A 26,591-nucleotide genomic window follows, 5' to 3' on the forward strand; every position below is an offset into this window, starting at 1 on the left:
ATCAAACAACATACACAAATTAGAGACAAATTGTGTGTTGCATGTCTATATGTATAAATTCTAGTCTTCTCAGTCATTACAACATAACCATTTTCCCATGTTGTTTTAATAAACATAAGTTTTATGTCTATAACCTTCCAGTCTCAAGAAATTTAAGCATTCCCAATGTAAGTTCATTTCTCAGTTTCCTTTGGGGTTTTTCATTAATATGAATCATAATGTCAGCATTCAAAATCTTCCACTTTCTGAAGAATTAGCCAACATGCATTGAGCCTATAGTATGTTTAGGACATAATACAAAGCATTTGTACCCCAAAAATCCCCTCATTTAATCTCTACAACCTGAGGTAGGTACCCTAAATCCTCATTTAGATGAGGGAGCAGAGGCTCGAAGGCTCAGTAGCTCATAAATCATACAGTTGGGACTTGGGTGTAGGAATCTGGATTTCTGGTTCCAGCTGCTATCTCTTTACCAAAGATGCCTCCAGCTTATAAAATTTCCGGGTACAGCTTACCTGGGCTCCCATGCACACACTCAATCATCACATTATGTGGGTAGGAGGGCTCAAGGGAAGAAGGAATGGGCTCCTGAACTAGGGCTCCTTGTCAATAGAATGGCTACCCATGCTGAGATAGCTGCCCATGCCTGAGCCAAGACCTAGAACAGGCTTAAGGGCAATGTCAAAGGTAAGAGTTCCAGGATACACAAACAACAAAAAGAAAAATAAACCAGACCCCAAAATGAAAACTTCTGTGCTTCAAAGGACACCTTCCAGAAAGTGAAAATACAGAGTGGTAGAAAATGTTTGGCAATCATGTACTGGATGAGGGACTTGTGTCTAGAATGTATGAAGAACTCTCGCAACTAGATAGTAAAAACAATAACAACAAAAAAAGATTTTAAAATGGGCAAAGGATCTGAAGTCAGCTCTCCTAAGAAGGTAAACAAATGGTCAATAAGCACCTGAAAAGAGGCTCCATACCATGAATCATTAGGGAAATCCAAGTCAAAACTACAATGAGATACGACCTCACATGTACTAGGATGCCCAAGTTAAAAGACGGACAGTAACAAGTGTTAACGAGGATATGGACCAACTGGAACCTCCCTACATTATAAGACTATACAAAGTGCGGCCACACTGGAAAATGGCCTGGCAGTCCCTCAAAAGGTTAAACGAGAGTCAAGACATGATCCAGCAAGTCTGCACCTACTTACCTATCCACAAGAACAAAAAACATATGTCCACACAAAATCTTGCACACAAATATTTACAGCAGCATTATTCATAATGGCAAAAAGTGAAAACAATCAAAATGTTTTCACCAACTAAAGAGTTGGTAAGTAAAATACAGTATATATCCATATAATAGGTTATCCAATGATAAAAACAAAAACATTGAATACATGCTACAAGGCGAATGAAACTTTTTGCTTATGAGAACACTGAAAGGAAAATGTCAAAAAAAAAAAAAAAGGTATACTTTGGCTCAAACACTTTATTTTGGTAAAAAGGGGCCTAGGCAATCCACAATATCCTGTAAAAATAAAACAAAGCCCTTCCAACACCTAAGATGGAAAGGAAAAAACATTTTTAAAAGTTTACAACAACTAACAAAATAGTTTCAGGTCAAGATTTATTAGGTAGTGATTTGCATTTAACAGGCCAGATAAATACTTTATGGTACAATGTGCACACTGGACTCAGATGTGTTGGGTCCAAAGTGCCTTGAGCTTTGCTGAATCTGAGCATCTTTAGAGGGGCCATTCAGCTCACATCCACCCCTTTGCCAACATCCTCACCCCTCTCTTGCATCTGGTCCCCTTGACTCAGTGGTATATCCTACCACCTCCCTCCCCTGGCCACCAATGATGTACACATCACACTTATAACCAATTTTTAGTTTTGAATCATCATTTCTGTTTAAAATGTCCATTTCGGTGAACCAGGAGACACAAGCAGGAGAAAGTTTGTGAGTCTTTGGTAAAAACACCTCCATTAAAACACTGCTCCTACAGGGAGACATTCCCTGTCCCAGGACACAAGTGAGGAGGTGACAATTAAAAATCCTCCACAGGCACATGAAGATGAAAAGGTAAGGCAGGAGTCTGGAGGCAAGGCAGAGGGAGAAGAAATCAGGATGAAGATGTAAAAGGCAGCAGAACAAGAATGAGCAGGCTGAGGTCAGCAGAGACCGGAGCCCCGGAGCCCATCCTCATTCCTGATACCAACACCCCCCTCCCTGGACAGAATCGCCTCCCTTCCCTCCTAACACAAAGGGGCCCTCTTCTCCTCCTTCCGTACCTCTGTGAGAGGAACCAGAGAAAGGTCCTCCACACAACTGCAGCGCATCCATCACCTTCCAGATCTACCATCTCATTTGCAGATGAGGAAAGTGAAAATCATGCTATTTAAATTGTGTTTTTTAAAGTGCTCTGGAAACTCTGTTCAAGAGGAAATTGTGCAAGAAGTCTTAATCTATAAGTTAGAGCCGATTGGATGGGCAGCCTTGTCCCCACCCCCACCCTGAAGGGCTCCACCAAGGCCCACAGAGCAGCCTTAAATACCAGTATAAAGTGACAGACAAGCCAGGGCATGGGTCCTGCCCAAAGCCATGGCAATGGTGCTAGAATAACCATATTTTCTTCTTTTCTGAATTCCTGCCACTCTGGCTCCTGGGGCCACTCTGGCTCCTGGAGCCTCCCTGGCCAGCAAGTTCCTGCAGACAGCAAACAACCCCCCTGTGAGTGTGCCTTTTGAATGCAGTCAATCTTTTACATGCAAAACAGTACCCCAACCACCTCCTGTGCCAGGCTCTCACCGGGATCCACTCCAAGCCAATAATCCCCTGTGCTAATCAATCCACAGGCTTCCCAGGTGGCTCAGCGGTAAAGAAGCCGCCTGTCAATGCAGGAGATGAGGGTTCAATCCCTGCATCAGGAAGATTTCATGGAATAGAAAATGGTAACCCACTCCAGGATTCTTGAATGAAAAATTGCACGGACAGAGGAGTCTGGTGGGTACAGCCCATAGAGTCACAAAGAGTAGGACATGACTGAGCATGCACACATGCACAATCAACCCACATCCAGGTTTCAGGACAACTAGGGGCAGCCACTATGCCCCAGAACCTGTGAAAAGTACTCAGACTTGCCGATCATAAACCCACTCACCCGGTACCCTGCCTCCTCTGTTCCTTTCCATGAAAAGCATGCCCCTTGCCTCCTAAGGACTCTGGTGCTTCCCCTGGTGCCCCCCTCCCCACGCCACCCCCACCGCAGCACCCCTTCTCCTAGGAACTGTAGGTAACAAACTCTTTTCAACAGCAATCCCCTCCCATCTGCTGGCCTCACAACACTTGAAAAATGATTTTAAAACAAAAACCTACATTTTTTAAACAGACCCACTCTAGAAACAAACATTATCCCCAGAAATCTTAGAATCTGGATCAGGAAATTCACATCCAGAGGATGCCACAACTTTGGAAAAAGCCTGACCCAGGAGGTGTCTCCTGGCTGACTTTCAAAGTGGGGGAGAAAAGGGACCAAAAAAAAAGGAGGGAAAGGCCCGTGGCCTGGAGCCACAGAAAATGACAGGGTAGGTCAGCGGGAAGATCCTGCTAAGAAGGCAGGCGGTAGAGAGGTACCGAGGCAAGCGTGGCTTTGGGAAGGGACAGGAAGGAAATGGGACCGATTGCTGGACGCAAGCGGAGTCCAGCGGGCCGAAGGGCCCTCAGCTGTCCAGCTCCTCCTTGATGGTGATGCGCAGCGGGCAAATGCGCAGTGGTTCTGGGGACCCGTCACCCCGCGAGCCGCCCAGGTAGAAGTAAGGCCGCACCTCCCCGAAGCGGGCGTGGAAGGTGTACAGGTGGCAGCGGCGCTCAGCGTCATAGAAGGACAGCTCGCCCTCCTCGCACTCCAGCTCCACGCGCAGGCGGCGCGGGATGGCGGGGACCAGGGGCGACGCGGCGGGATCCGAGGTCACGCAGTGGTCGCCGTCCACGCCCTGCGTGCGGCCCACATACCAGAAGCCCGAGCGCGTGTCATGGTAGCAGCTGTGCGCGTGGCCCTCGGTGCCCGCATCCTGTCGCGTCCGCACCACCCCCACGCGCCAGCTGGCCAGTGCCCCCAGGTCCACCTCCCAGGCGTGTGAGCCCTGCGACAGGATGCAGGAGCCCAGCAGGCAGGGCGCCGACGAGAAGCGCTCCGGGTTCTCCACCTGCACCCGGTAGCCGTGGTTGGTGACGCTGGTGAGGTCATCGGACACAGAGAGCCAGCCAGCCGCGGTGTTGGGATCAAGGCTGAAAGGCACTGGGTGCGGAGAGAAGACAGTGGGGAAATCAGACCAGCCTGTGGCCTCGGGTCCCCCTAAACTGACCCAGTGTGTTCCACCTGGCCCAGTGAACAAAGGGGGCTGCCCTGGGCTGGGGGTCGCACTATGGGTTGAAATGTGCCCTGCACAGCCTGGATGGGAGGGGAGTTGGGGGGAGAATGGATACATGTATATGTATGGCTGAGTCCCTTCACTGTTCACCTGAAACTATCACAACATTGTTAATCGGCTACACCCCAATACAAAATAAAGTTCAAAAAACCCCATAAAACGTGCCCTACAAAAACGGTATGTTGAAGTCTTAACCCCAGCACCTCACAAGGTGACCTTATTTGAGAATGAGGTTCTTGCAGATGTTAACAATTTAAGATGAGATCAGATGGGAAGAGAAGGGGCCCTTGAACCAATATAACTGCTGTCCTTATGAAAAAGGAGAAAACCAGTCACCTGAGGGGAAAAGCCCTCTGATGATGGAGGCACAGGTCGCAGTGCTGCAACTGCCTGAGCAGAGCCCACCAGAAAATACCAAAATTTAGGAAGAAGCGAAGAAGGATCCTCCCCTACAGGTTTCAGAGGCCGTGTGGCCCTGCAGACACCTTGGCTTTAAACTTCTAGCCTCTGGAACCATGAGAAGAAAACTCTGTCATTTTAAAGCATCCAGACTTCAGTCTTTTGTGCGGATAGCCACAGGAAGCCAGTGAACCTCACGAGATGCCTGTACCACCTTAGAAAAGCATGTGACATGCCCCTGGTCACTGACATTTCTCCCCATAAAATCACATCTCAGTTTGGGATGCTACTGCAAAAGTATCAGAGATGGGGTGGCTTAAACAACAGGACAATATTTCTCATGGTTCTGCCACTGGAATTCTGAGACCAGGGATCCAGCATGCTTACCTTCTGCTGAGGGCCCTCTTTTTGGTTTACAGATGGCTGCCTTCTTACTGTGTCCTCATAAGGCAGAGGGAGAGAGAGAACAGAATCCAGCTCTCTGGTGTCTCTTCTTAAAAGGGCACTAATCTGATCATCAGAGGGCCCCATCCACATGATCTCCTCTAACTATGATCACCTCCCAAAGGCCCTGCTTTCAAATTCCATCACATGGAGGTTAGGCCTTCAACATACGAATTTGGTCGGGGACACATTCAGTCCGCAGCGACTTGCATGGGCTAGAATCCCCTTGGGAAAGGCAGCCCTAAACTGAGGAGCTCTTCTCTTTCATTATATATACAATATGGTTCTGAAGAGAAAGGGAAGTCAGCTGCTCTTTCCGGAGAGGTGACCAAGTGTCAGGACCCAAAAAAGGAAGGCGCTCTGTCAGGAATGGTTTGAGCAGCAGGACATGGGAGCAGAGCAGGGCACAGGGACCTGCGTGAAAGAGGCTGGAAATGTGACCAGTGCAGGGAGAAGGCGGTCTTACGGGGCGGGAAGCAGGAAAGAGTTCGTTCAGCAGGCCCTCTGCCCAGCATGACGTCCCCCGGCCTCTTACACCTGCCTGGGGCCCCCACTCACCAGATTCAACACACATAACCATCTTCCTCCAGACGCGGTACTTCAGGGAGTCCAGGTACTTGCAGACGTCGATGAGCAGGCCGGGCTGGATGGGCTCCGGCTCCATCGTGCAGAAGAGGCTAGGAAAGGAGAAGTGGGCTTTGCAGGGCAGGGCCAGGGGCAGGCGTTCTGGGCCTAACTGAGTCAGCTGGAAACAGGATCCCTTGCCTCAGGCCTGCATTCCCTGGCTGCCTTATTCAAGACAAACCTACACTGGACTCTGATGGGAGATGAGCCAGGAATCAACTGGGCGGCTCATATCCTTCAGGACTCAGTACTAGAGCCCTTCTTGCCATTGCCAGGATAAATATAAACAGGAGGTTCTCAGACATGGTTTAATTTCATGTGAGCAGAAATGATACATACACATCAGCTCATAGGATGTCTGAGTTGGAAGGCACCTTAGGGGCCCTCTAGTCCCACATTTTGAAAGTGTCAGTGGCCTTTGCTTGAACACCTCCAGTGACAGGGAACTCACTACCACCCAAAGCATTCTCTTCCATCTTTGTACAGCTCTGACTGGGACACAATTATTCCCTATTCATCTCTGTGACCCCAACAACCGTCAACACAAACTAATATGTCCTGAGACTCTCAGAGGGAGGGGGCTGACCAAAGGAGAAGGTTAAATGTTGGGCTGACCGTCAGAGAACTACAAGCCCCATGCAGGATGACAATCTCTCCCCACATAGTAGATGGTCATGCTCCACCCTCAGGAAGACAACACTGCACCAGTGCAAACTGGAAGTCCGTGTCTTGAAAGAGGGCTCTCCACTTGGCTGGTCCCACTGCTGCCTCTGTACTGCACCAGCTGGCCTCACCACCTGCCTGGCCCGGGAGCCACCTGAGGTTGCACCCCTGGTATTTCTGCCTATGCTTCCCCTCCCCCTACCAGACTTGGCAACTTACCGGCGTTTTCGGCTCTTGTGTTTCTGGAAAAAAAAAAAAGATACACAAACAGACACAGAGAAAACATATAAATCTCTGACCTCAAAAGGAGTTATACATCCATGTTCATGGATCAGACATTTAATATTATTAAATTAATAATAACATTAAGGTTAATATTGCTATAATTAAATTATTAATAATATTGTTAAGATGGCAATACCACCTCAAAAATAAATACTTTAAAATAATAAATAAATAAGTATTTTAAAAAACAATATAGCCAGGGCTGCTGATCTCAGGGTCCCCGCTGGCCCCTGAAATCTGGCCCCTGTCACTAGATCTGGACGCTGCACTCCTCACCATGAGAAAGGAAACGTCATCCTCCTTCATCTCCATCTGCAGCCGCTCAATCTCATGGGCCAAAGCCTCCGTGTCCTCCGTCAGCCGCTTCATCTTCTCCTCCGCCAGGTGCTGCTTCTGCCTTGCCTCATTGGCCATGGCATCCAGGATGGCCTGCTCCTCCACGCGCAGGAACTCGCGGAGCTTGTCAAATTCCTGCTGGATCCGTGCTTCCAGCCAGGCTGCCTCCACCTGCAGCACAGGGTGGGGCCGGGTGGGGCAGAGGAGGGGCGGAGCCTCAGCCGTCACCCAGCGGGTGGCCCCCAGATGTTTAGCAAAGGAACTCCATTTTTTAAAAAAAGAAATCACGTGCAGAACCTCCGAAGATAAAATATGGATGCAGCTTTCTTAGCACATATTTGTAAGTTTAAACAAGTCAAACAGCATAGGGACTTCCCTGGTGGTCCAGTGGTTGAGAATCCCCCTTTCAGTGCGTGGGACGTAGATCCCATATGGCTCGGGGCAACTAAGTGGTCCTCCAAAAGGAAAACCCCGGAGCGCGGCCAAAAATTTTTGTAAAAAAGACATGTTTTAAATTAAAAAGTCAAACAGCATAATGAGATTGTTTAGATCAATGAATAAAACAAAATCAGTGCTTATAGAGGACAACTGTAATTCTATAAATTCCTCAATAATATTTTGTACTTGCATAGGTTGTACGATAGTGAGGGAAACTCTGAATCACACAAGTGAACTGTTGCAAATAGCAACGATTTTTAAAAATCACTCGCCTTCCAATACTAGGACTTCAAATTTGATAGATTTGATAGATCCTTAAAAAAATAGTAGAAAGTATTTATTTTAAAACTGAATCAGTAACATGCTAATATGACAAAATGATTCACTGAACAGGAGGAAATGACCAGAAAGGGAGGGAAATGATTTATTGAAAGGGCTTCCCAGATGACACAGTGGTAAAGAATCTGATCCCTAGGTCAGGAATATCCCCTGAAGGAGGAAATGGAACCCTACACCAGTATTCTTGCCTGGAAAATCCCATTGACAGGGGAGCTTGGAGGGCTACAGTCATGGGGTCACAAAGAGTTGGACATGACTGAGCACGCATGCACAATTTATTGAAAAAGGGCAAACTAGGAAAAATATTTCCAACATATATGAGATTGTTATTCTTCATATACAAAGTGCTCTTAAGTCTCTACAAGAAGACAAGACAAACATCCCAAGAAAAAGAATGTGAACATTCACAGGAAAAATACAGATAGCTGTTATTCTTATGAAAGAAGCACACACTTTGTTTGACTTACTTTAATAACCAAAGAAAAGCACAGGAGGAGAGACGGCATTGTTGAAATATCAGGTAAAAAGACTGACAAGGTACAGTGGAAGAGAGTGAAATTTGGGAAGCTTCTTATCACACAGGGGGATAAAAAACAAGAGTGGACAAGAAAAGCCAGCCAGTGCAAAGTCAGCTCCAGCCAGCCTCACACTGGCCATGGAGCCTCTCAATAAAGGAGAAGACACATTTTCACCTCTCATTCACCAGGATGGACTGAATTGAGAGGAAAAGCATTAGTCAAGCCAGTATCCTGGACTCTCCACAACTGACTGACTACATGAGAATTCTACAGCAGCTGGGATGGACAGACAAGGGCTGTCACTTGGACATATGGACACAACCCAGGTATCCCCAATGCATCCCACATCAGGCCAGATGGCACTGGCCAAGCCTGGGGGTAGATGAAGCGGGGGGGCATGGGGGTTGGATGAGGGCCCTTGAGGCCATGGTGAGGAGCTTGAACTAGACAGTTTGAAGCAGAGGAGTGACGCAACCAATCTATTTTATTTACAAGATCAGTCCACTGCAAGGAGTGTGGACTGCATACAAGAGCAAGAGCATGGGGCCCAGGTAGGAGGGCAGGCAGAGGCGATGGGGACCTGGAACAGATGCTGGGAGTGGAGAGGGAACATCAATGGACAGGTGCATTCTGGAGACAGTGGATGTGAGGTGTGAGAATGGGGGTGTTGCTGGTTTGAGCACCCCAGCAGGTGGTGCAGCATGGCACCTGTTATCAGTCTGAGTTCACAGGCACAGGGGGCTGCAGAAGCTGCTTGGTGGTTGCTGGCGTGGCCACGCCCAGGTGTTTAAAGATGCCATGACGTCACAATCAGCATCCAAGGGCAAGGCTGTGCTCGCCAGCAAGGCTGGTGAAGGCTGACCCTGTAGCAGCAGCCATGGCCAGGGCCAGCCCACCCACACCTCTGCCCCACGGTAGTCCAAGTGTGCCCATCTGCACCCTCAGCCCCAGTGCTCACTCACCTGATTGTGCTTGGCGATGGCCTCGTAGGAGCGCTGCATTGCCCAGAAGGCCTTGGCTTTCTCCCGCAGCGCATGCTCCATGTTCCTGCACTTGGCCTGCCAAGAGGGACCAGAAGGAGGTGGGTTAGGGGCAGAGGCCGGGCAGGGACGCAGCATGCCACATCACAGCTGGAGGTGCACTTCACTGTGGGTACCACTCGACCATTATTTACTGAACCCAGTCCAGCCACATGCTGGGGGACACAGTGGGGAAAGCATAGCTCTGACCCTGCACCTGATGGTGTACAACACAAAGGGCCGCTGATACCCTCTAACCCAGCACCTTTGTTTATATCCGAAACAGATAGGAAACAGCTGAGGAGGTAAAGGGACTAGTTTCCATGCTGGTCACAGGACAGAACAGAAGGACATCCTGCTAAGCCTAAAGCTGGTGCAGGCGGAGGAGTGAACCCGAGCTGGGGGGTCAACAATGTGCTCACAGGCCCCCTTCACAACTTCGTGAACTGGACTGGTTTACAGTCATGAAAGAACAGGTCTGATTACGAGGTTAACCCAGTTCTTCCCACAGGACCTTGTCTAAACCATAGTCATCCTGGGTTGGTTCTAGGATCCCCACAGATACTGAAATCCCAGGATGCTCAAGTCCCTTATGTAAAAATGCTTCAGTACTAGTATAAAAGTCTGTGTAAGTAGTTGTAAGTACAATGTAAATGCTATGTAGATAGTTAACAGAGTGGTAAATTTAAGCTGTGTTTTTAGTCCCTAAAGCCTCATCCCCACCTGGGCCTGGTTTAGATGACAAGATTCTGGACTTTGAGCTAACGTCGTAATGGGACAAGATGACTGGGGATCCTAGGAGGGAGTGAGCATGCTCTGCAGGTGGGAGGGACATCAATCACTGAGGCCAGACTGGAGGAAACAGCCTTGGAAATGGCCCTATGGATCCCCACTTCCCAGTACTGCACTTCCGAAAGCCCCTCCCTGAGGGCTGGATCTACAAAAGACATGCTTCTAATCAAGAGAATGTGGCAAAAGTGACAGGAGATGAGCTGAGGTGACAAAAAGCCTACACTGACCCTTTCTCACCCTCTTCTGCTCCCTCACTCTAGATGGAAGTGACCCAACCAACAGAGCAGCCCAGGGGGCTAGGAAGTAAGGGTGTCCGACCAACAGCCCATGAAGACCTGAATCCTGCTGCCAACCACACAAGTGAGCCTGAGCAGGGATCCTGGCCTCCTCGGGCTTTCCGATGAGACTGCAGCCCCGGTTCACACTGCCGCACCATTGAGACCCTGAGGCAGAAACACCCATCCAGTCATGCCAGATTCCTGATCCACAGACACCATGAGATAGTAGACACTTTTGTCTGAGGCCACTATGTTTGGGGGAGTTTGTCACACAGCAGTAAATAACTAGCCCATGTGTCCGACTCCACGGTCTATTCTTTTAACCACACTTCTACAGAAAATAAACAGTGATTTCCTTTACTGCAGGTTTAGTTTTCTTTTCAATTCGTTCTGGTCATCCTTATGTCACAAAGAGTCGGACACGACTGAGCAACTAACACTTTAACTTTTACATATGGAAAGCTACTTAGCAATAAATAAGGAACAAATTACCGATACATATACAGATGCATTTTCTGTGATAATGGTTTCAGTGATAATCACAGAAAATTAGCCAATCTGATTACACAGACCACAGCCTTGTCTAACTCAATGAAACTAAGCCATGCCATGTGGGGCCACCCAAGACGGACGGGTCACGGTGGAGAGGTCTGACAGAATGTGGTCCACTGGAGAATGGAATGGCAAACCACTTCAGTATTCTTGCCTTGAGAACCCCATGAACAGTATGAAAAGGCAAAATGATAGGATACTGAAAGAGGAACTCCCCGGGTCGGTAAGTGCCCAATATGCTACTGGAGATCAATGAAGAAATAACTCCAGAAAGAATGAAGGGATGGAGCCAAAGCAAAAACCATACTCAGTTGTGGATGTGACTGGTGATAGAAGCAAGGTCCAATGCTGTAAAGAGCAATATTGCATAGGAACCTGGAATGTCAGGTCCATGAATTAAGGTAAATTGGAAGTGGTCAAACAGGAGATGGCAAGAGTAAACGTCGACATTCTAGGAATCAGTGAACTAAAATGGACTGGAATGGATGAATTTGACTCAGATGACCATTATATCTACTACTGTGGGCAGGAATCCCTTAGAAGAAACGGAGTAGCCATCATGGTCAACAAAAGAATCCAAAAAGCAGTACTCGGATGCAATCTCAAAAATAACAGAATGATTTCTGTTCGTTTCCAAGGCAAACCATTCCATATCACAGTAATCCAAGCCTATGACCCAACCAGTAACACTGAAGAAGCTGAAGTTGAGTGGTTCTATGAAGACCTACAAGACCTTTTAGAACTAACACCCAAAAAAGATGTCCTTTTCATTATAGGGGACTGGAATGCAAAAGTAGGAAGTCAAGAAACACCTGGAGTAACAGGCAAATTTGACCTTGGAATACGGAATGAAGCAGGGCAAAGGCTAATAGAGTCTTGCCAAGAGAATGCACTGATCATAGCAAACACCCTCTTCCAACACAAGAGAGGACTCTACACATGGACATCACCACATGGTCAACACCGAAATCAGATTTATTATATTCTCTGCAGCCAAAGATGGAGAAGCTCTACACAGTCAGCAAAAACAAGACCGGGAGCTGACTGTGGCTCAGATCATGAACTCCTTATTGCCAAATTCAGACTTAAATTGAAGAAAGTAGGGAAAACCACTAGACCATTCAGGTATGACCTCAATCAAATCCCTTATGATTATACAGTGGAAGTGAGAAATAGATTTAAGGGACTAGATCTGATAGACAGAGTGCCTGATGAACTATGGATGGAGATTCATGACATTGTTCAGGAGACAGAATCAAGACCATCCCCATGGAAAAGAAATGCAAAAAAGCAAAATGGCGGTCTGAGGAGGCCTTACAAATATCTGTGAAAAGAATAGAAGCGAAAAGCAAAGGAGAAAAGGAAAGATATTCCCATTTGAATGCAGAGTTCCAAAGAATAGCAAGCGGAGCTATGAAAGCCTTCCTCAGTAATCAGTGCAAAGAAATAGAGGAAAACAATAGAGTGAGAAAGACTAGAGATCTCTTCAAGAAAATTAGAGATACCAAAGGAACACTTCATGCAAAGATGGGCTTGATAAAGGACAGAAATGGTATGGACCTAATAGAAGCAGAAGATATTAAGAAGAGGTGGCAAGAATACACAGAAGAACTGTACAAAAAAGATCTTCACAACCGAGATAATCATGATGGTATGATCACTTACCTAGAGCCAGACATCCTGGAATGTGAAGTCAAGTGGACCTTAGAAAGCATCACTACGAACAAAGCTAGTGGAGGTGAAGGAATTCCAGTGGAGCTATTTCAAATCCTGAAAGATGATGCTGTGAAAATGCTGCACTCAACATGCCAGCAAATTTAGAAAACTCAGCAGTGGCCACAGGACTGGAAAAAGTCAGTTTTCATTCCAGTCCCAAAGACAGACAATGCCAAAGAATGCTCAAACTACCACACAACTGCACTCATCTCACACGCTAGCAAAGTAATGCTCAAAATTCTCTAAGCCAGGCTTCAACAATACATGAACCATGAACTTCCAGATGTTCAAGCTGGTTTTAGAAAAGGCAGAGGAACCAGAGATCAAATTGCCAACATCCACTGGATCATCAAAAAACCAAGAGAGTTCCAGAAAAATATATATTTCTGCTTTATTGACTATGCCAAAGCCTTTGACTGTGTGGATACAATAAACTGTGGAAAATTCTGAAAGAGATGGGAATACCAGACCACCTGACCTGCCTCTTGAGAAACCTATATGCAGGTCAGGAAGCAACAGTTAGAACTGGACATGGAACAACAGACTAGTTCCAAATAGGAAAAGGAGTACATCAAGGCTGTTTATTGTCACCTTGCTTATTTAACTTATATGCAGAGTACATCACGAGAAACTCTGGGCTGGATGAAGCACAAGCTGGAATCAAGATTGCCGGGAGAAATATCAATAACCTCAGATACGCAGATGACACCACCCTTATGGCAGAAAGTGAAAAGGAACTAAAAAGCCTCTTGATGAAAGTGAAAGTGGAGAGAGAAAAAGTTGGCTTAAAGCTCAACATTCAGAAAACTAAGATCATAGCATCTGGTCCCGTCACGTCATGGGAAATAGATGGGGAAACAGTGGAAACAGTGTCAGACTTTATTTTTGGGGGCTCCCAAATCACTGCAGATGGTAACTGCAGCCATGAGATTAAAAGACGCTTACTCCTTGGAAGGAAAGTTATGACCAACCTAGATAGCATGCTAAAAAGCAGAGACATTACTTTGCCAACAAAGGTCCGTCTAGTCAAGGCTATGGTTTTTCCAATGGTCATGTATGGACGTGAGAGTTGGACTGTGAAGAAAGCTGAGCTCCAAAGAATTGATGCTTTTGAACTGTGGTGTTGGAGAAGACTCTTGAGGACTCCCTTGGACTGCAAGGAGATCCAACCAGTCCATCCTAAAGGAGACCAGTCCTGGGTGTTCATTGGAAGGACTGATGCTGAAGCTGAAACTCCAATACTTTAGCCACCTCATGCGAAGAGTTGACTCATTGGAAAATACCCTGATAATGGGAGGGATTGGGGGCGGGAGGAGAAGGGGACGACAGAGGATGAGATAGCTGGACGGCATCACCGACTCGATGGACATGAGTTTGGGTGAACTCCGGGAGTTGGTGATGGACAGGGAGGCCTGGCGTGCCGCGATTCATGGGGTCGCAAAGAGTCGGACACGACTGAGCAACTGAACTGACTGATACATAGACAAGTCAAAAAGTACATGTATATATTATTTTGCAGGAAAGTACATACAGTTTCATCCCATTTATGTGAAGATCAAGATCACCAACACTAATCCAAGGTGACAAATCAAAATTAGTGCTCCTTGGTTTTAAGAAATGCCTCCCTCCCCTGAGGTCATAAAGATAATCTTCTACAGTATTTAAAGCTTTACAGCATGTCCTTTCGCATAGGCTGCTGCTTCTATATGATCCCCACCTGCTTCAGGCAACTATCCCAACATGGCCTTGAAAACTCGACTTGGGCCCCTACCCCACTTGCTCTAGAACCCTGCTTTGATTTCCCCAGTGTAGTTTAGTTGCCCCTCCATGGACACCTTTACTTCGTACCCAGCATCATTGTCTCACATTCCTGGAAAGGCCGAAGGCTTCCTGGGGGTAGGTCCTCATGCCTGGTCCTCTCACCAAGCACACTGATGCTCCATAAATTGCAGACAATGAAGGCTTGCTCTGCAAAGGCAGAGGCTTTCATCCACTGCTCCCTGGTGGCTCAGGTGGTAAAGAATCTGCTTGCCAATGCAGGAAATGACTCCAGAAGATGCCCTGGAGGAGGAAATGGCAACCCACTCCAGTATTCTTGCCTGGAGAATCCCATGGTCAGAGGAGCCTGGTGGGCTCTAGTCCATGGGGTCGAAAAAGAGTCGGGCATGCCTGAGCGACTGAGGATGTATGCACGTATTCGATTATGCCCACCTGACTCCAAGAAGGCAGGGGATCAGCCTGGCACAGAGCAGGCACTCAGTCCATACCTGTTGGCCCACTGATGGGGGTCCTCATCCACACAAGCCTCGAAGAACCCAAACACAGAGGCAGCTGCCCTCACAGCTCCCAGAAAAGTGGGCTGGTAGGGAAGACCTTAGCCCGACACCAGAGAAGGGTCTATCAATGTCACTCACCGGAGTAAGAGATGAGCAAGGCCCCAGGTGAACTCTACAGTAACTGCTCTGGCTTTGGACAAGTTACTTAACCTCTCTGAGACTCAGTATTACTGTCTGTAAAATGGAGAGAATAGTACCCAGGTGTAGTAAGCTGAATACCAGCGCCTCCAGAGATGTGTGCTCAGTTGCATCCAATTCTTTGCAACCCCATGGACTGTAGCCCACCAGGCTCCTCTTTCCATGGGATTCTCCAGTCAAGAATACTGCAGTGAAACTGGGTTGCTATACCCTCCTCCAAAGATGCCCTCATCCTAATTCTGGGATGTGTTACCTCATGTGGCAAAAGGGATTTTGTAGATGTGATTAACATATGGACTTTAAGACAGGGAGATCATCCTGGATTGTCCACAGGGGCTCCCTGAAATCATGAGGGTCTTTCCAAGAGGGAGTCAGAGAAGACAAGGAGACAACAGAAGCAGAAGCTGGAATGATGTACTTCAGGATGATGGAGGAAAGGGCCTCCAAAAGTTGGACAAGACAATGAAAGAAACCCTATTCTGGCCTCCAAAAGGCATAGAGTCCTGCCAACACCTTGATGTTTGGACTTCTGACCTCCAGGACTGTGGGATAACAAATCTGTGCTGTGTTCAACCACAGTTTGTGGCAATTTATGACAACAGCAACTGGAAACTAATATACAACCTCATAGAGTTTTTGTGAGGATTAAATGTGTTGACAGAAACACTTATGAGTACCTGGTACATAGTAAGTGCTCAAAAAATATAGGCTGCAGACTTCCCTGGTGGCTCAGTGTAAGAATCTCCCTGCCAGTGCAGAGAACACAGGTTCAGTCCCTGGTCTGGGAAGATCCCACACACTGCGGAACAAAGAAGTGTGGGCAACTGAGCTTATGTGCTGCGACTATAGAGTAGCCCCTACTTGCCACAACTAGAGAAAACCTGCATGCAGCAATGAAGACTCACCACAGACAAAAATAAACACATAATTTTTTTTAAAAAGGATGTTGTCTGGTATGATTGCTATTTTTGCTAGAGTTCCTCAAAGTAGTCTCCAACACACAAATCAAATTACCAAACCCCTATGTAAAAGCTTTTTGGGCTCCCCATTGGCCCCTTCTCACCTCTCCTGCCTTCCCATGCTACTCTCCCCACACCTCCACCTACTCCAATCATCCAGAACTACAACTTGACTCTCTGCTGGCTGACTTCCCCCAGCTCCACAGGGCAAGGGCTCTGGTTTACTGACCTCTGCAGCCTCAGCACCCAGGACAGCCCTGGCGCACAACTGCCTAATACAAGTGATGCCAGTTGGCACCAGGCTAAGCACACTCCTCAGATCTTTGGGACTGGACTCCTTGGCCCCTCAGACACTGTCCTGAGTGCCCACTGCTCTGATGGCATCCTTCCTCTGCTTAAAACATTCCCACTACTCCCCAGTCTTTTTTGGGGTTTTTTGAGATTTTTTTGTTTTGATGTGGATCATTTTTAAAGTCTTTACTGAATTTGTTAAAATGTTGCTTCTGCTCTATGTTTTGGGGTTTTTTTTTTTTTGGACTCGAGGCATGTGGGATCTTGTCTCCCCAACCAGAGATCAAACTCGCACCCCCTGCAATGGAAGGTGAAGTCTTAACCATGGGACCACCAGGGAAGTCCTCTCCCTACAGTCTTCAGGATAAAGGACAAGCCTGGGACCTCCTGGCTCCTTCTGCATCTCCATCCTCATTCTTTCTCACCCTGAAATTCTCTAGGTACCTGGAAAATCTGGCCTCCCTCCTCTGGACCCTTACACATGCCACTGCCTGAAATACCTTCCCTGACCCCTTTCACCTGGCTAACACCTTCTTATTCCCTGGGTCTTTGCTTAAAGCTCCTTGAAGGTATGAATTACTGCTCAGCTCCTGTTCTGCAGTATCCCAGGGCCTAGCAGTATAAGACATCTGTTGAATAAACAGTAACAGGTCATTAGACCATATGTACTCCCTGGTACCTGGCTCACTGATCTTGAATCCTGGCTTAGCCCAGACCTGGAGGTTCTGCCTTAGTGTTCTTGGCCTTGACCCCCACCCACCTTCCTGATCTGTATCTGCCAGCCCCACAGTGACTCATCACGACTTGATTCATGGTGTTTCCTTACCTCAACAACAGCCCCCAGGATGCCCAGAATGCCCACACTTAATAATACATTGGCTGTCTCAAATCAGGACATGGCAATTCTGCCAGGTGACATAAGAAAAAGCATCGCTGTGGACCACTGTTCAAACACTCTTCAAATAAGCATGTTGATGACACTCTCCTTCACTTGAACTTTGCCAAAATGTAATGGAACTGTCTACTTTCATTGTGAACTTCCCTGGTGGCTCAGTGGTAAAGAATCTGCCTGTCAATGCAGGAGACGTGGGTTCAATTCTAGGGTCAGGAAGACCCCCTGGAGAAGGAAATGGCAACCCACTCCAGTATTATTGCCTAGAAAATCCCATGGACAGAGGAGTCTGGTAAGGTACAGTTCATCTGGTCATAAAAGAGTCAGACACAGCTTAGTGACTAAACAACAACAAAGGCACTAAAACAGTATCTGAAGAACAGGCATTCTTACAGAATTATTTTCAACTTTTTGAAATATACACTTATTTTCAATACACTCATCTTCAGACTAGCTAACCAGTGTTCTCCAAACTGTGGGTCTGACCTATGTATTAATTGGTATTAATAAGTGATAAAATAATGTCTTACAGCCTGTGAAATTTTTAAAATATAATGACAGAAAATGCCAGACTACAATAGAGATTTTCACAGAATTTTTGTTTCCACTGATACAGAACATGATACATACATGTGGCTTTCTGAGTCACAATGGAAAAACAAATATTTCTCACTGTGGGAAGCCTGGTGTGCTGCAGTCCATGGGGTCACAATCAGAAACGACCGAGCAACTGAACAACAACAATGGGCCAGCAAAGGTCAAAAATTCTGAAAACTCCTGGGCTAGCTAACCCTTATTTCCTGATCATTTTCCTTCCTATGCCAAAAACGTCACGTTAGTTTTCCCTTATAAGTTGCTCCTTTTCTTGTTGTTCAGTCACTCAGTCATGTCTAACTCTTTGGCACCCCATGGACTGCAGCACTCCAGGCTTCCCTGTCCTTCACCATCTCCTGGAGTTTGCTCAAACGTCTGTCCATTGAGTCGATGATGCCATCCAACCATCTAATCCTCTGTCGTCCCCTTCTCCTCCTCTGCTCAATCTTTTCCAGCATCAGGGTCTTTTCCAGTGGGTTGGCTTTCCACATCAGGTGGCCAAAATATTGGAGCTCCTTTATTTATAATAACCAGTGAAACTCCAGGCATGGGAGATGCTGAGAGGGTGATCCAGGATAAACTAGCTGGCCAGGGCCAGAGGCCTCCCCAGAGCTATCCGATAAATGGGGCCCAGGAAGTAGGTGAGGGATGTGGGGGAGACCTAAAAGCTCCATATCCTTGACCAGGACTTTGGGTGCTGCACCTCTGCCCTCTGTGTGCCAAGTTCCAGGGTTGTTGGGCTTACTCAACCTGTGCTTCTAAAATGGGCATGAGCCACATTCGCCTGGTAGAAAGGGTGCAGAGCCTCAGCCCTTCAGAGGTGGGCGGGCGGTCTTAAGAACATCTTGTAACCCCAATTCTCAGACTTCCTGTTGACAGTCTCTCCTCTATCTCAGACCCCCTGGGCGGTACTCGATGTAGGCTCTGTATGTTACCAGGGGAAGATGGGGTCCTGAGAAGGCACCAGCAAGCTGGCAGGGGCAAGAGGGACGGGACTGGGCACACCCAGCCCTGGCAGGCTGGAGTGCAGGAGCAGCGGGGTCAGGATGCTAGGTTCCGGTCCACGTGCGCGCTCGGCCAACTCCCGCCCGCAGCAACTCTTACCCGAAAGTCGTGGGCGGTGTCCTTCACCGGCTGCACGCGGTGTCCCTGGTGCCGGGGGTCGGCCTGGCAAGAGCAGCACAGCAGTTCCTTGTCGTCGAGGCAGAAAAAGTTGAACTGGCCGCGGTGCAGGCGGCAGAGGCGCGGGGAGCGGTGGCCGGTCCAACGCGCGCCCTCGGCCTCCTCGCGCAGCAGCTTCTCCACCAGGTTGTTGAGGGTGTGGTTGGTGCGCAGGTCGGCGGGGGCCGCGCGGTCCTTGCACACCGGGCAGGTGGGCGCCACCTGAACTTCCCAGGAGCGGGTCACGCACCCGCGACAGAAGTTGTGGCCGCAGCGCAGAGTCACGGCATCGCGGAAGGGGTCATAGCAGACGGCGCACAGCAGCTCCTCTTTGAAGGAGCGGGAAGGTCCAGGGGACGCGGCGGGGCCGGGCTCCATAACCTTCCCGGCTCTTGAGCCGGTAACTTTCGCTCCAGTCCCTCCCACCCGCCTGACTGCTCTCCGGACCCTGAGAGAAGGGCCCAGCCTCTTCCGTTCGGAGCACTGAGCGACAGCGGCCCCGGCCAATTGCTCTGGGTGTGCTTAAGCGGCTCCGCCCCAGTTCCGGTCAGCTCGGGAAATCCCGGAAGCGTAGGGCGGAGTCCATCTGCTCTGCGGTCCGCGCGGTTTCTAGGCGTGCCCTACAAGTTTAGCCAAGAAGAAACTACCCATCCGTGCTGTAGGGCTTCCGTAGCATTGAAACCTACTTCCGATTTCAAATGGAAAATGAGCCACTTCCTTGTGATGTAGTCACATGTGTCGTCGTTCAGTCGTGTCCGACTCTTTGTGACCCCCATGGACTGTAGCCTACGAGGGTCTTCCGTCCATGGGATTTTCCAGGCAAGAGTACTGGAGTGGGTTGCCACTACTTCCTTAGTTCCCGGAAATCTCAGGCCCTCGAGGTGGGAGAAGCCAGAGCTCCTTACTTTGTGGTTCCTAGTGGAGTGTGATCTTGCAACGTCGTTAGCGTTTTCACCGCTTGAGTTTGCAGTGCCCCTTTGAAAGATCTATGCCCGCCCTTGAATTAGTTGTTTACTTATTTTGGCCTGTTTAGTTCCTGCCTGCTGGGGTAAGCAAGAAACAAGTGAGAGCAGGGGGCAGGGGGCATTGGAAGACCTCTGAGAAGACCCAATTCTTGTCTTGTTTGGATAGGCGGACAAGTCACAATCTTTAACAAAATCTATTTCCTCCTGAGTGAAACAGAGATCAAAGACGTCTGCAAAGTTAGCTATGGAAACTACAGTCCAGGCTGAATTTTCCTGCCAGGTACAACAGGTCTGAGTCACTCAACTTGCCTCAGAATCATTTTATAGCATTCAGATGTAGGATTCCTTTCATTGATGGTTTCTGCCTGAAGACAGTTCTCCACCCCTATGGTGTTTCTGTATATTATCCAGAGACACTGCCATTTTGAACTGTCGTTTCAAGGATGTTTCTATGATGAAGAGCCTGGGAAGAGACAGACAATGTCTCCCTTCAGGCAGGCAGTCTTTCTGCATTGTAAAAGTTTTGGATTCTCAACCCAAGTGGGCCAAAGAACTAAACAGACATTTCTCCAAAGAAGACATACAGATGGCTAATAAACACATGAAAAGATGTCCAACATCACTCATTTTTAGAGAAATGCAAATCAAAATGATGATACAATGAGGTATCATGTCACACTGGTCAGAATGGCTGCCATCAAAAACTCTACAAACAATAAATGCTGGAGAGGGTGTGAAGAAAAAGGAACCGTCTTACACTGTTGATGAGAATGCAAACTGGTACAGCCACTATGGAGAACGGTGTGGAGATTCCTTTAAAAACTGGAAATAAAACTGCCATACGACACAGCAATCCCACTGCTGGGCATACACACCAAGGAAACCAGAATTGAAAGAGACACATGTACCCCAATGTTCATTTCAGTGCTGTTTACAATAGCTAGGACATGGAAGCAACCGAGGTGTCCATTGGCAGATGAATGGTTAAAAAAGTTGTGGTACATATACACAATGGAATATTACTCAGTTATAAAAAAACATATTTGAGTCAGTTCTAATGAGGTGGATGAAACTGGAGCTTGTTACATAGAGTGAAGTAAGTCAGAAAGAGAAACACCAATACAGTTTATTAACATATATATGGAATTTAGAAAGATAGTAACAACAATCCTATATGTAAGTCAACAAAAGAGACACAGGTGTAAAGAACAGACTTGGACTATGTGGGAGAAGGCAAGGGTGGGATGATATGAAAGAATAGCATTGAAACATGTATATTACCATATGTAAAATAGATGACCAGTGCAAGTTTGATGCATGAAGCAGGGCACTCAAAGCCAGAACTCTGGGAAAACCAGAGGGATGGGGCAGGAAATGAGATGGGAGAGGGGTTCAGGATGGGGGAACACATGTGCAACCCATGGCTGATTCATGTCAATGTATGGCAAAAACCACCACAATATTGTAATTATCCTCCAATTAAAAAAAAAAAAAAAGATTCAGGTTCTCTAAGCTCCATCCTTTGGCCCACTCTACAATGCCTTTTGGGAATTAAGTCAGGAAACTGGCTCAAGTGACTATAATCTGACTACTGAAATTGCTGTTAGTAATAAACTGTCCTTTGTCTCTGAACCAAGAGTCTCATCTACCAGCACTCCTGAAACTTGCATACTAAAGTGTCAACTGAAAAAAAAAAACCTTAGAAGTTGAGGATCATGTTTTATTTGGTGAACAAAACTGAGGACTTCAGCCAGGGACACAGCATCTCAGACAGCTCTGAGAAACTGCTCCAAAGAGGTAAGGGAGGAGCCATATATAGTTTTTGCAACAAAGACCAAGTAGTCAAAACTTCAAAAGATTGCTGTTAAGGAAAGGTAGATATCTCAAGGAATTTAGCACTTTTTCTGTGTACGGGAAAATACAACAGTCTGGACTCACTGAAATCATTCCTTTGGTATGCACCTCAGCTGTCTGAGGCCAGTGCCCTGTGCTTTCTCCTGCTGAGTTTCTTCAGGGCATATCATTGATGGGTGGCCGCAGTAGTTGACCACTAGGTTGGGGCAGCATTACTATGATGGCTTGATGGCTGCAGCATCTTTTGTTGACTGATAAGGCAGGAACCATTTTTTTTTCATTGATAATTTGTTAGCTTGCAAGCAGGTTAAATTTCAGACCTTTATAGTGCTAGACAATTTCCTTCCAAACTTGTACTCAGAATAGACCTGTAGCCACAATGCCTAGGGGATGGATGCCACTAATTCCTATTGCCATCTGCAGTATGCTGACAAAAAAATACACAATGTGAGAGTTGTGAGTTAAATTTCATTGGGGGCAAAATGAAGACTATATTCTGAGTTTAAAAAAAAAAAAAAAGAGGACTATAGCTGGGGAGTTAGCATTTTAGATAGTGCTGAGAAGTTGCTCCGAAGAGGTAGGGAAGAAGGACAGTATATATGTGATTTTGGTGAGGGGGAAGTACATGAAATCAAGCACATACATTTTGCCAAAGGGGTCTGCTAGTCATGAGGAGCAGTTGTCACCGTGAAGAATGTTAATGCTTTTCTAAATATGAGGAGATACAAGAATTGGGCTCATAAAATCAGCTCCTGAAAATACCTAACTATTTGAAGATCTACCCTGCTAGTTTTCCCCAGAGTACAGAGTCTCATTTCTGCTCTCTACCCTGTACTCCTTTCAGAGGTGTTGAAAGTCAGCATCTGCAGCAGCACATGATTTAATCCTTGTAGAGGGAGATGGCAAGTGTCAGTTTGTTGTTGACAAGTGTTTCTTGCTCAATGCCAGTTTGTTTCCCCTATAATCACCTGGGGAGCTTTCTAGGAGCACAGATTCTTGAGCCCAGACTCTTTGATCTATTTGCCTCTTTGGAGGAAAAGGCCTAGGAATCTGCATTTTCATACCCAGGTGATTTTTTTCCGGTACTCCAGTTGAGTTTGAAAGTATAAAGAGTTAGTTGCTCAGTTGTGTCCAAGTCTTTGTGAACTAATGGCTTCTCTGGCCATGGAATTCTCCAGGCAAAAACACTGGAGTGGGTAGCCAGTCCCTTTCCAGAGGTTCTTCCCAACCCAGGCATTGAACCCAGGCCTCCTCCATGTTGCAGGCGGATTCTTTACCATCTGAGCCACCAGGGAAGCCGAGGAATGCTGCTCCAGTTATGTTGACTGGTTTAAAAATGAACTTTAAGCAATATCCAAAAGGGCCACAAGATGGGGCTCATAACCCCACATGATAGGATGTTGTTTAGTTGCTAAGTCATGTCAGACTCTTTGCAACCCCATGTACTGTAGCCCAGTGGGCTCCTCTGTCCATAGGAACTCCCAGGCAAGAATACTGGAGGAGGTTGCCATTTTCTCCTCCAGGGGATCTTACCCACCCAGGATCAAACCCATGTCTCCTGCTTGGCAGGTGGATTCTTTACCACTGAGCCACTGGGGAAATCACATGCCAGGCACCTTGCTGGAAAGTCTTATCCTCTAGTCTTGTTTCCTTTCACTATTTTATTTTTGTGTCCCAGTTGCTCTTTGAATCTGTTTTGCTATATATTTGTTTCCTTCTGTTCTTATGATGCTCCTTGTTTGTTTTGTTGTTGGTTTTTTCTCAACTCTCTAGGTAGAGCCACAAATCAAACAAGGGTAAAGACTATATATTAACAAATGGATTTTTATTTTTCCTTTAAGTAGAATACAAAGGTTAACATTAAACCAGTAAGGTCCTCCTGTCTTTCTGGAAATCTGGAAAGGATTTGGTCCTATTCCAAGCTCCACCATTAGCCAGGACCATGACATGGGGAATAATGTTTCACTTTTCTTACTTTCTTTTCCTCAACTGTTAAGGAAAGATTTGACTAATTGCTGCAAATTCTTACTAGCTCCAACATTCTGAACTTTTTTTAATTCTTTGCATAATTTCAGGAAAGAGGGTGACTAAGACATAGAAACCAGGAAAGAGAAGTCTTGGTGATCATAATTCATGTGTCAGCAGCTCCTGTTTCTTCTTCCAGTAGAAAGGACCTTCCTTAGAGGCCCTGAAGTTCAGATCCTCTGTATACCAGTTAAACTATTGCAAAACTTGACTGGCAGTTCTCACTGCTATAACTTGCCCCATTCCATTCCATCCCCAGGCATTTTTGCCAGGCAATGCCACATTTCCAACCCCCTGCTATCATCATATACATTTTTCTATTTATTTTAATTTTATTTTTAACTGGAGGATAGTTACTTTACAATATTGTGATGGTTTCTGCCATACTTCAACAGGAATCAGACATAGGTAAACATATGTCCTCTCCCTCTTAAACCTCTCTCCCACCTCCTTCCTCTAGGTTGTCACAGAACACTGGGTTAGGGTTCCCTGTGTCACACAACAAATTCCCACCAGCTATCTATTTTATATACGGCAATATCACACAAATGTATGTCGGGAATGACTTCTCTTTCTTAAATGTTGTGTTAGGAGAAAAAAATATATATTCCTAGGTGCAGAAAGAAGAGTGGCTTTTTCTCTCCCTTTTTAAAAGCAGTTGATTAGAAAGTGACTACTGCAAATAAAAAGCAGAGATTATTAGGTTAGATAAAAAGGCAAGACTCAACTATATAAGAAAACCACTTTACATGTAAACCTACAAATAAGCTAAAAGTAAAAGAATAAGAAAAGTTATACCACACAAACATGAATCAAAGAAAGCTGGAGTGGCCCTATATTTTTAAGATTTTTTTTTTTTTTTTGGAATGTGGACCATTTTTAAAGTTTTTATCGAATTTGTAACAATATTGCTTCTGTTTTGTGTTTTGGTTTTGGTTTTGGTTTTTTGGCCAAGAGGCATGTGGGATGTTAGCTCCTCAACCAGGGATTGAACCCGTACCCCCTGCACTGGAAGGCGAAGTCTTAACCACCGGACTGCCAGGGAGTCCTAGGAGTGGCCCTATTAATACCAGACAAAGCAGATTTACTATTGGAGAATATTATAGGGATAAGGAAGATGACTTCTATATTTGACAATTACAGAGCTGGAAGTAGCATGAACCATTTTTAGAAACAAGCAACCAGAGATGCCGACATACTTGAACTTGTTCAGCAACATTACCAAGGACATCTTTGAGGAAATCACTGTAGTCTCACACCTGATAGTGGACACACTGGTGGCTTGGGCCTTCTCTCAGGCCTACACCATGAAGAAAAGGAGCTGGGGGTGGGGGCGGTGGGGCTCTGAGTTTGCTTGACTAATGCAGGGAGAACTGTCCTAAGAAAACAGTCCTTAATGCAAGTGACTAGGGAAACATGCGGAGAAGGCAATGGCACCCCACTCCAGTACTCTTGCCTGGAGAATCCCAGGGACAGAGGAGCCTGTTGGGCTGTCGTCTGCGGGGTCGCACAGAGTTGGACACGACTGACGCGACTTAGCAGCAGCAGCAGCAGGGGAACATGGAAGAAGGCAATGGCACCCCACTCCAGTACTCTTGCCTGTAAAACCCCATGGATGGAGGAGCCTGGAAGGCTGCAGTCCATCGGGTCGCTGAGGGTTGGACACAACTAAGCGACTTCACTTTCACTTTTCACTTTGATGCATTGAAGAAGGAAATGGCACCCCACTCCAGTGTTCTTGCCTGGAGAATCCCAGGGACGGGGGAACCTGGTGGGCTGCCATCTATGGGGTCACACAGAGTCGGACACGACTGAAGTGACTTAGCAGCAGTAGCAGGGAAACATGAAATGGCAACCCACTCCAGTATTCTTGCCTGGAAAATCCCATCAACAGAGGAGCCTGGAGGGCTACAGGCCATGGGGTGGCAAAATGTCAGACATGGCTTAATGACAAAACAACAAAAACAAAAGAGAAACACCTAAGGTAGTAAATCACTGCCCTCTGGATCAGATTCAGTTGCAGACTTCTTTTATTGGATCCATATTCCCCCTCTGTTTCACTTACGATCTTCTAAGCTGCCACTTGTAAATTGCAACCCAACAGTAAGAGCATTTATGATCTCACGTAACAGAAAGTCTAGAGGCAAGAAGGCTACGTCCAACCCAGTCACACTGAGACCCCCAGATTCTTTCCATTTTTCTGGTCTGCCCATGGCTGCCTTTGGGTTGGAAAATTACTGCACTGCCCCAGGCATCTTATCCTGATATAAACCAATGTCCAGTAATGGAAAGGACCATTTCTCCTTAGTATGTCTCCTTTTCAGAGCCAAGAAACCTTTCCTACAAACCTCCAGAAGACCTTCCCTCACACCTTATGGGTCAGAACTGGGTCACATGCCCACCTCTAAATCCATCACCAGCCAGGGAGATGAGCCTACTATGACTGGCCTGAATCAATTAGGTTTTACCTGCATCAAGTGCTGCAGAGATCATCACTGAGATACATCTGGGGCTTGGCTATTTATTAC

The 26,591-nt window shown here is 46.7% G+C and overlaps 1 protein-coding gene and 1 long non-coding RNA gene across 2 annotated transcripts; one reads left to right on the forward strand and one right to left on the reverse strand.

Annotated features, from left to right (window-relative positions):
* Positions 1-1,482: 1,482 nt before the first annotated feature.
* Positions 1,483-23,919, reverse strand: TRIM35 (tripartite motif containing 35). The gene is made up of 6 exons (XM_061425899.1): positions 19,163-23,919; positions 9,454-9,549; positions 7,137-7,367; positions 6,795-6,817; positions 5,847-5,965; positions 1,483-4,312 (listed from the first exon to the last, which is right to left on the reverse strand). Exons 1-6 carry the CDS (start codon positions 19,595-19,597, stop codon positions 3,735-3,737), a joined length of 1,482 nt encoding a protein of 493 aa, XP_061281883.1. The 5' UTR covers positions 19,598-23,919; the 3' UTR covers positions 1,483-3,734.
* LOC133252904 (uncharacterized) lies at positions 9,484-10,940 on the forward strand. Its single transcript, XR_009738122.1, has 2 exons — positions 9,484-9,572; positions 10,563-10,940. It is a non-coding gene; the product is annotated as an uncharacterized LOC133252904 (long non-coding RNA).
* Positions 23,920-26,591: the final 2,672 nt, after the last annotated feature.

This window comes from Bos javanicus, chromosome 8 (genome assembly GCF_032452875.1).
Source record: "Bos javanicus breed banteng chromosome 8, ARS-OSU_banteng_1.0, whole genome shotgun sequence".
Lineage (NCBI taxonomy): Eukaryota > Metazoa > Chordata > Mammalia > Artiodactyla > Bovidae > Bos > Bos javanicus.

Excerpts from the sequence above, each read along its gene's own strand:
- TRIM35 (XM_061425899.1), bottom strand. The coding sequence starts at position 19,597 with ATGGAGCCCGGCCCCGCCGCGTCCCCTGGACCTTCCCGCTCCTTCAAA. Across the intron at positions 6,818-7,136 it reads ATGACGTTTCCTTTCTCATG|AAACACAAGAGCCGAAAACG; the intron begins GTGAGGAGTGCA and ends TTTTTTTTCCAG. Across the intron at positions 4,313-5,846 it reads GGTTATGTGTGTTGAATCTG|TGCCTTTCAGCCTTGATCCC; the intron begins GTGAGTGGGGGC and ends CTCCGCACCCAG.